This window comes from Leptidea sinapis, chromosome 27 (assembly GCF_905404315.1).
Source record: "Leptidea sinapis chromosome 27, ilLepSina1.1, whole genome shotgun sequence".
NCBI lineage: Eukaryota > Metazoa > Arthropoda > Insecta > Lepidoptera > Pieridae > Leptidea > Leptidea sinapis.
This window is the reverse complement of record NC_066291.1, coordinates 2,738,038-2,748,177: the sequence shown is the minus strand read 5'-3', so window position 1 is coordinate 2,748,177 and position 10,140 is coordinate 2,738,038. Positions and strand designations below refer to the sequence as shown.

General features: G+C 34.9%; 1 protein-coding gene across 2 annotated transcripts in view; it reads left to right on the top strand.

Annotated features, from left to right (window-relative positions):
* The first annotated feature begins 226 nt into the window (after positions 1 to 226).
* The window catches only part of LOC126972745 (trifunctional purine biosynthetic protein adenosine-3), a 45,367-nt gene continuing 35,453 nt past the window's right edge, over positions 227 to 10,140 (top strand). Inside the window, exons 1-4 of one of the 2 annotated variants that reach the window (XM_050819754.1) lie at positions 227 to 603; positions 2,391 to 2,638; positions 3,937 to 4,117; positions 6,646 to 6,859. In XM_050819754.1, the coding sequence (XP_050675711.1) occupies positions 436 to 603; positions 2,391 to 2,638; positions 3,937 to 4,117; positions 6,646 to 6,859 (811 nt within the window). In that variant the 5' untranslated portion in view covers positions 227 to 435. The remainder of the gene's footprint in view (positions 604 to 2,390; positions 2,639 to 3,936; positions 4,118 to 6,645; positions 6,860 to 10,140) is intronic. The other variant, XM_050819755.1, reaches the window with a different exon arrangement.

Sequence of the window (10,140 nt, the reverse complement as noted above, 5' to 3'; positions counted from 1 at the left end):
TTTCAGTGAGAAGATTCATGAAAAAAGACGGTCAAAGTACTGTAGGTCTTGAGACTGTCAGTTTCTACTGTACTAGATACCAGGCCATAAACTCCAAAAAAAAAAATTCTAGTGTCAATATTTTTAAGGTACCTATATATGTAGGTACCTACTAGGTATGTAAATGTAGTTTGAAATTTCAATTTCAATTGAATGACGGCTTTGGTGACGGTAGGTACTAAACGAAGTCACAGACGTCAAAAATGACATTTAAAAGTTAATGCGTGAGGTGTATACAAGTGCCCTAAACTTTTAAAACTTTTCGAATTTACGAACTGAAAAGAATTGTGTTTTGTTTATTTTTTTTTTGCTATTTTTTTAACAACAGAATATCTTTAAAAACTGCTTGTAAATATTAAGTGTTCTTTATATTATTTAAGAACTAATAAAATAGTTATGTCTGAAAATATATTGGTAATTGGTAGCGGTGGCCGAGAGCATGCATTGTGCTGGAAATTAGCTGATTCTCCTCTCGTAAAGTCTATTTATTGTGCACCTGGGAGTGTTGGTATTTCTTCCATTTTAAAAGTAGACAGTGTAAATCTCCAAGTTGAAGATACAACGGTGAGTTTTATACCAATTAGAATATTATAAGAATACCTATTTATTAAAAAAAAAACGATGTTTAATATTGTAACTAGGTATCAATTTTATTACAAGTAAAGAACGATTTAATTCTTAATTTGATTGATTTAATAATGCTTTTTTAAGTAATTGCATAGAGTTAAATAGTACCAATGTCCATAAATATAATTGAATATACATAATATCATTCTTGACCCATGGGTCCCAGAGGTGTATATGTATATTACCTATGTGTCTTAATAAATCCACTGGAAACCTATGAGCTGGCGGCCTATGGATCAGCCTAGCTATCTTATTTGGAAATGCTACCAGCATTCTTGAGATTTGTGTAATATAGTTGTAAGCACATTGTTAAATAACTATTTTACTAAAAAAATATCTTACTTGTGAATTGAACAAACATAAAATAACAATGTATTATATTATACTAAATTAAAACTGCATCATTAAATAAAGCAAATCTTTCTATTTAGTTGATTAGAGTTAGAACTATTAGCTATTTAAGTGTTTTTTTTTATCCAAATTTATTAACTACACAACCTAGCCTGTGTCCATACATTAAGCTGTTATTCAAACATTTACAGCTTTAGATTAGGTCCTTTTTACTCTAATATTATTTGTATAATTTATTTAATTTGTGAGGAAAAAAAATTTTGCACAAATACTGAATATTGTATAAGAATATATATTTAGTGTATATGGCAAGGAAGTGAATATTTGTGCTGGAATTTTATTTAATAAAATATTATTTAATAAGATTTCATTAAAAAACGTAGATCATTTATATAAGAATACTTACTATTTGTGAAATAAGTTTGGCCAATAGGCATTTCAAAGATACATAAAAATTAGGTTTTATGTGTTTGAACCTGTACAAAAAAAAGTCTGTTAATATTTAAGTGGATTCAATGTAATAATATGTAGTTGACTGTGAATACAATTAAGGCTATTTTATTTATTAGTCTTGCATATTTAAAAAAAAACAACTGCATAGTTTTAATGAAACCACACTTGTGTATGATGCAAAGGAAACTTTTTTTCACTAAATAACATATTAATATCAGCATAGAAAAAAAATATATATTATGCTTTATATATTCATAAAATAAAAATAATAAAAAAAACCTATGTCAGGTGTGGGGTTTGAACCTACTCTCCCTCTCGGGAACCAGACCTTAAATCTGGTGCCTTAAACTGCATGGTTAAACTGACTGAAAGCAGTTGTTAAAAATATTGATATAACATCACCCCTACCTACTACATGTTGAAATTAATGATACAACTTCATCCCTATGCATGTCGCATGAGGATATGTAGTAAAAGTTTCAGTTAAACAGTATCACTAAAAACAGTTATGAATTTATACAAATTTCGAATAAATGGCTTATTATGAGTTGCATCAAATGTGACTGGAAAATCTGTATTAAATAGAAACAATTATTTATAATGCCCTGTTTATAAAAATTAAACTAAACTAAAGATATAAAACTAAAATTATATTTTATAAGTGCATTATTAAATAGTGTAATTTAGATAAAATTTGGCAGTAATTATTCTACGGAGAACATTAACACATTACTGCTTCACAGCAGAATGAGGTGCTGTTCTTTGTACCAATCTATTCAGCATCCTGTAGCAAGAACCCTCCCACTGATTAAATTCCAGTGAGGATTGAACCCGCAACAGTTGTTCAAAGAACAAACACATATAACCATTGTCACAATTAGCGGGTTAACTTCTGTAAAAAATATTAAAAATTTTAACAGGCATTAGCAGCATGGTGCAAAGAGAAGGCAATAAACTTGGTTATCATTGGACCCGAAGACCCCTTAGCAAATGGTATAGTTGATGCTCTGTCCACACATGGAATCAAATGTTTCGGGCCAACAAAGGCCGGTGCTCAGATTGAGGCAAACAAAGATTGGTCTAAGAAGTTCATGAGCAAATACCAGATACCAACAGCAAGATATCAGTCTTTCACAGCTGCTGAGGAGGCTAAAGAGTTCATTAAAAAGTGAGTAAATAAATTGTAACAATTCAAGCAGTCTGTACACTAAACTGTATTGTACCATGACTGTGTTATAAGTGTATCAGACACGGAAAGAAAAATGACATGAGGTACTATATATTTTGTATAGTAAATTCTAATAAGTCTAATTGCTAAAAATAAAAACTTGATTTATAATGTCGATGTACAGCTACATCACAGGTGATAAGCATATTTGATGTTAAAAAAAATACCATCATCATCATCAGCCGGAAGACGTCTACTGCTGGACAAAGGCCTCCCCCCTAAGATTTCCACGACGATCGGTGTTGCGCTGCCCTCATCCAACGTATTCCGGCCATCTTGACCAGATCGTCAGGGGATGAAAATTATTAAAATAAAATATTAAAAAATTTGACCGTTAGGGCAGTAAAATCTTCGAATGGCGACCACGTACCGGAACACGCAGTGTTCAAGAGTTCAGTGTTGAAGACAAAAAAAAATACCAATTTGATGATAAATTTCATTGAATGAGTAGCAAAAGTCTAGTGTTACTATTTATTTTTATAACTTATATTGCTACTGTGCCCATTACAACTTACCATCAGCGACTGCGAACGTTACAGATGGCACGCGACTGCATTGGTCAGTGACTGCCGGTCTAGTGGTTATATTCTCATACTTATCAATACACCTACTCTAGTACGAGTACCTTAGAATGACAGGAGATCTCCTGGGACTCCTCACAGTATGACGGTACCACGATGGTCTATTGGACTGTTCGTATTCCTTATCTACATAAATGATCGAATAAACTTTAAAAAAACATATGGTAGTATTGTTTGCGGATGCCACTTCATTGATATCCAAAATGAAAAGAAACCAAGTTATGTATGACGAAGTAAACGAGATTCTATGTGACATCGTGTACTGGTTTAGCGCTAATAACCCTTCATAGTTATGTACTATGATATATTGCTATGGGGCATGCTGCCGATATTAATACCATCTTTAGTCACCTTTGAGGACCTCCAGCTTCCACACTGGGTGCAGCGTTGTCGTTATCGACGGTTATTGTTCGAACCCGAAGCCCGTGAACTCTGGAGTGCCGCAAGGCTGTGTGCTATCTCCTACACTGTTCCTTCTGCATATCAATGATATGTTGGACACCTCTCACACAGCGCAGGCCCACATTCATTCAGCCAAGTTTATGATACTATATAAAATTTAGAGCCTTCTTTATTTATATACTTATCACAAAAAATGTAAAATACGTAAAAACGCCCAAATACACAATATCAGTACCAAACATGATTTTGTTTTAGAGCTCCATTCCCGGCTTTAGTTGTGAAAGCATCGGGCTTAGCTGCTGGAAAGGGGGTTGTGGTCGCCTCTAGCAAGGAAGAAGCATGCGCCGCAGTCGATGCTATCCTCACCGATTCAAAATATGGAAGTGCTGGAGAAACCGTTGTCATCGAAGAATTGCTCGAAGGTGATGAAGTATCGGTAAGAAATTTTACTAAATTTATTTAGTTAACTAAGGAATTTTCAAGGGCCTGTTTCCGAAGGGTAACTAACAGGAAACTATTACTACGACTCATCTGTCCGTCTGTGTATCAGCGGCATGTAGGTGTCTGTTACCGTATTTATAATACAGCTCACACAGTGCCTTATGCAATTGCCGCTTTTCCGATAAAATAAAAAGAAAATGAGTACCTAATTCTGCAGAGATTCGTGATTAACAGTTCACGACAGAAGTGAAAACTTCTTGGAGGCGAGATTAATAATACGAGATAAAATATGCTCACTCAGCAATAAACCTTTACGACCGATTTCAATATTCAGAGATTGGACTGGAGATTAAGATTTTAGGCCAACATTTTATAGTACCCGTCATTTGGTCCTGGATCTGCATTTAATTATGATTATCTTAATTTCAAAATCCTTGTAGGTAGTAAACATCTGTCACATACGTCATCCCATAGATGGCGTAAAAGAAAAGAAGTTATATAAGCCCTAAAATAGCTACAAATAATAATATCCGATCGCAATTTTAGGCTTGGGATTAAATAACGTAATCGACTCTCGTCATATATCCGAGTGGAATGGCTCAATCTTATTAAAAACCGACTTAGTATTTAAAAACTATAGTGTAAGGTATTCATATTCACATTAATATATTTTAATTCAAAAATAGGATTATATAATCACTTAATGATTGTCCAAAACTTCCCATTCGAAAATATACATAATATGTCTTAGACGTGAGAAGCACGGACGCGTAAACACAGCAGTTTTTTTAAATTAATTTTCGTTAATTAAATAGCCTGAAAGCCTTGATGTCCTCTGTCTCCTGGCTCACTCCCCCACTCCCATGAAAAGGTAACGCACCATTCTCTTGAAAATCCAATTAATGTAACCTAACCTCAAAACAGATAAAAGTTTCTCTAAAGGCCAAGTAGAAGCCCCGCGTCGCGGGGCCCATATTATTAAAAAAAACACGAAGGGGCCAAGCCCGCCAACCCCGCCAACCCCTTCCACCTAACCTGTCCCATTCGGGGTATGGCTCAAGTCTGAAGCTCGCTTTTACATACAAAGTTCTTCTAGTCACGTCACTTATTGTCATTTTACGGAACCAACCCTGGCATTTGATCAAATCACTAAATATGTTAGAGAAACGATATAATCGTGTTGTTCTTTAAACTTACTCCGTGATTTGATCAAATCACTTAGGGAATTGACCAAATCTCTGTTATTATCATTTCCCTGCGACATATATTTATTTTGTACGGGTTGTACGAAACCCTTCCTATATCAATACTGAGGAAAATATGTGAGGTATTTGTCGCCAGCTTACATTTCATGTGAGTGTCATTATCATATCAAATTATTACATACTTATATATTAAATCATAAAATTAGCAACCAGTATCATGATTACTTAATCGATACACTAATTGCGTGTTTTAAATCACAGTCGCTAAAACACATTGAATAGGTATATTACACTGTTTGTTCCTAAAATACACCATCTCGATGCGATAACCCCCAGTCACAACTAATAAGTCGTGTCTTTGAACGTTAACGGGGTTTTACTGATAAGATAATTATTTATTCTTTTATTTTTTTCAATGTAATTATCAAGGCCGGGCCCGCGAATCCATGGGACCAAATTCTTTAAACTGTTAATTCACTTCCTATTTGATTTTAAAGGGTTGACTCCTTAATGCTGATATAGGTATTATAAGCGAAGATATTTAACTTGCCACTTATTTACACTTGTTTCCTGAACACGGTGAAGAATGAATCGGAGAAGCATTCACTTCAGCCGAAAGACGTCATCTGCTGGATAGAGACTTCCCCCAAATATCTCCACGTCGATCGCTCCTGCGCTGGCTTCACCAACGTATTCCGGCAATCTTGACGAGATCATAGGTTCATCTTGTGTAGAGCTAATCAACGCTGCGTCTTCGAGTACATTCAAGGACTTTACTGCCACGATGGCCCTGTGCCCTGTCCACTGCCACTTCAGTCTCTTTATCATCCCGGCTATGTTTGTAACTTTGGTTCTCCTACGGATTTCCTCATTTAGGTAAAATTTTGGAGTTTATAGCCAACCCCATTGCCCTATGAGCGACTATGAGCTTTTTATAAGGCCCTTCCAACATATAATGGTTAAAAACCATCGTCCTGAGATACTGTGGTATTTAGAACGATAAGATTCTATGGAGTTTACTGAACCAGATTTGAACAGGAACTTCGCTAGATTGGACCTGCCTAACTGGATTATTATGTTTGCATGGATATCATGTAGAAGCATTAGGTGCTGGTCTTTTATTTGGGTCTTGTAATTTGAAGGTACGCGGAAGAAAATACTTTGAAAAACTTTATGTGGATGTGAAAATAACGCTGATAGATTCCACATAGAAGATAAAGAATGCATATAAATTATAGTCTTTGCCAGTAACATTGTCGGCAGCAAATTTAAAAAAAATGTTGTCAAACCCATGGCTTAGTGTAATTTAAAATTTCAGGTACTTGCGTTCACTGACGGCGAGACGGTATCCATGATGCCACCAGCACAGGATCACAAGCGCATCGGTGATGGTGACACAGGACCGAACACTGGCGGAATGGGGGCATACTGTCCATGTCCTTTAATCACACCAGAACAACTAGCTGACGTTAAGGAGCAAGTGCTGCAAAGAGCAGTTGATGGCTTGAAGAAGGAGGGAATCAAATACGTCGGTGAGTTTGATTTTAATAGGTGCAAATCTGACTCCTCGAAGATAAGGTTATATACCAAATATTACAAGAGCATGTTTAAAAAAGATATGGCGAAAAAAAGAGGATCAATCATTGAAATAGATGACCATATAGATATTTTTCTTTGCTGTATTGCCAAAATTATAACGATCATTTAAATACATGCCGTTATAAAATTCTTCCTAGTAACCGCCGGACTTATAGTATAAACTGTAACGGCCTAACAAATAAACGTAGTACAAAGTTATGCCAGAGAATAAACCAAGAATATGCAAAATGTTAACAAATAGACATTTTTCTTATAATTGGTATATTGAGACGTACAACGTTTCCCGCGTTTATTTGCAAGGCTGCCTGACATTCGGATAACATCAGAATTATCAATGTATTGACAGTGCTGTCAGCGATACAGTCCACATTTTCTATATTCTTGGTTTTCTCTCAGGTATAATTTATTACAAAGTTTATTTGTAAGGCCGTTAATGTCCAACGGAACACGCAGTCATGCATCGGGTTACTGCATGATGTAACTAACTGAAATGGTGTTGTTTTATCACTAAGCTGGGCGCTGTCAGCTGGGCGGGTCTGTGACGCGTGCGGGGTTATCGCGGTAAAATTATTCCATTGCAGATATTTCTTTTGAACATTCTGATTAACGATGAAGTTAGTTACGGACAGGTTACTTTATAATAATAGCATTCTCCTTATTTAATTACCATTAAAACATAAATTCCTGTTATGATAAATTATATTAATGATACAATTTCATCTTTAAAAAGGCCCGCTGAGTTTCTTGTGCTAGTTCTTCTAATGTTGGGTGTTCTGATTTTGAGAGAAGGGAAGGAAAGATATACGACTATGGTTTTTATAAATCTAAATAAATGATAATTTTTTTATTTTATTTTGACTAAGATTTTATGCTAATTGAAACGTAAGTGAAGAGAAGAGTAAAGTTAGTCATATAAGAGTTAATTTTCGGTCTTTTTGCAGACGCGAGTTGAGCCTTACCTAACCCAGAAAGCATTAAAAGCGTTATAAATGAACAACTAAGCTTATTCTCATGAATACCCGTTTTATTGGAAAAAAATAAGCCACACAGTTTGTAAAAATGCACAGAGTTCATATGAATCTGATATTTCGAGCCAAGAAATTCCGAAACCACTGTATGCATGTATGTAGGTTTCTTGTGGTGTCATTATACGACACTACCACATTCATACCTCTTTGTGCAAACTACATAGTATGATCGTCGCCTTCGATTACTGCTTCTATGGGTAAAATTCAGAACAAATATATTATATCAAATGAGAGTATCTGAGCTTGAACAACAGTAGTTGGTTAACCCTAATGAGACCAGTTTGCAAAACACGTGCCAAACAGTGATGACATCAGACCATAATTAGATCCAGTTTGGTAGCTTTTTCTATACTAAAGTTGCATTTTGACACCGTTACATATTACTGCACAAAAGTTAACAACTATTAACTTTGAATCAATAACAAGAAATCCACATCAAGGAGGTGTATCGTCCTTGGGCTTTGGATGACTATAGGAATCAATGCCTATTTAAGTCTTGAAGAAGAGTGAATACCTGAATCCGTGTATCTAACCAATATCCAAACTTTTGCCACACCAAATTACTTCGTGTGCATTCCTATTCCATAAAAAAACGAAGTTGGCGAGCCCTTTCATTTCTTTTTGAAACTCTATGAAAGAAATTCTTCTTTCATTCAAAAAATTTAAGGCTTTCAATATGACCTTTCAATTATAACATTTTTTTTTTGAGAATAAGGGACGAGACGAGCAGGACGTTCAGATGATGGTAATTGATACACCCTGCCCATTACAATGCAGTGCCGCTCAGGATTCTTGAAAAACCCCAAAGATTCTGAGCGGCACTACAACTTCGCTCGTCACCTTGAGATATAAGATGTTGAGTCTCATTTGCCCAGTAATTTCACTACCCTCATTCCCTTACTATGAGCGATGACTAAGGGCGACCGCTTATTTGTGTGATGCAGTAGATCGCCAATTGAACATTAAAACCAATACATTACATCATATTTTTACTCAATTTACAAAATGTGGGTATATTGAAAAAAAGTGCGTACATCCAAAAGATCTCCTTAAGATTGTATGCATATCATATGGAGAGAGATAAGTTTGATCTCAATTGGTGTTTTAATTAAAATGTATTCATGTCTGCGCAAAATTGTAAATACGCGGATATTTCATCGCTAATCGAATGGGCGTGTCGACATAAAACCTCACTCTTATGCTTTAATAGTGAAAAGGACACGTCATATAAACTGTGGAGCAATAACAACTTGCGTAGTTAACACTGTGTTTATCTATGGCCTCAGTTGACACTATGACATATCGATTCTATCAAACACATACTCGGGAGCATTAGGTTTTAATAACATGGGTATGTAAAACACGTGCCCTTCTTTACATTATCTGTTCAGCCGTTGACAATTATTAGGAACATATTTCATCCACTTAACAGTACACTATACGCGCCCCGTTTTTTTACTCAAGTTCACGCGTGGCCTACTATGGTAGGCCATTTTAAAATGGAAATAACTTGTATTTTCTTTAGTATCTGATTGAAACAACAAATGGAATAGAAAATGACTTTGTTTTACTTAGTTTTACAGTCTTCTGATAAAGTAAATTATTAAGAAACAATAATTTGGAAAAGAAGAATGCCGATCCTTGTATGAAAATTGGGCTATTCTTGCGTCTTAACCAAATCATCGGTAAACATCAGAAATATTCTCAAGATTATGTAAAAAAAAATCAGTGAGATATAAACGACGACCTGTATAGCCGAGTGGTTAGCGATCCTACCTACTAAGCTAAGAGGTCCCTGGTTCGAATCCCGGTAGGTGCAAGCATTTATATGATGAATATGGATATTTGTTTCGGAGTCATGGATGTTTAAATGTATTTATGTATGTTTATATGAATTTATGTATGTTTAAGTAAGTATATTGTATTAAATACATCATTGTCTTGTAACCCATAACACAGGCTATATATGCTTAACTTGGTGCAAGATAATTTGTGTGAAAAGTGTGTCAATATTATTATTATTATTATAAACAGGGAATTTGTAGTAATCTGATTTTTAAATTTAAATTTTCAACAAACTTTTTGTCAGTTTTAGTGTATAATTGCTGAACTCGACGTTATACTATGGAAAAAAAACTTTCATCACACTAATCACCCATAAGAAAAAAAAAGTTAATCCAAGAAAT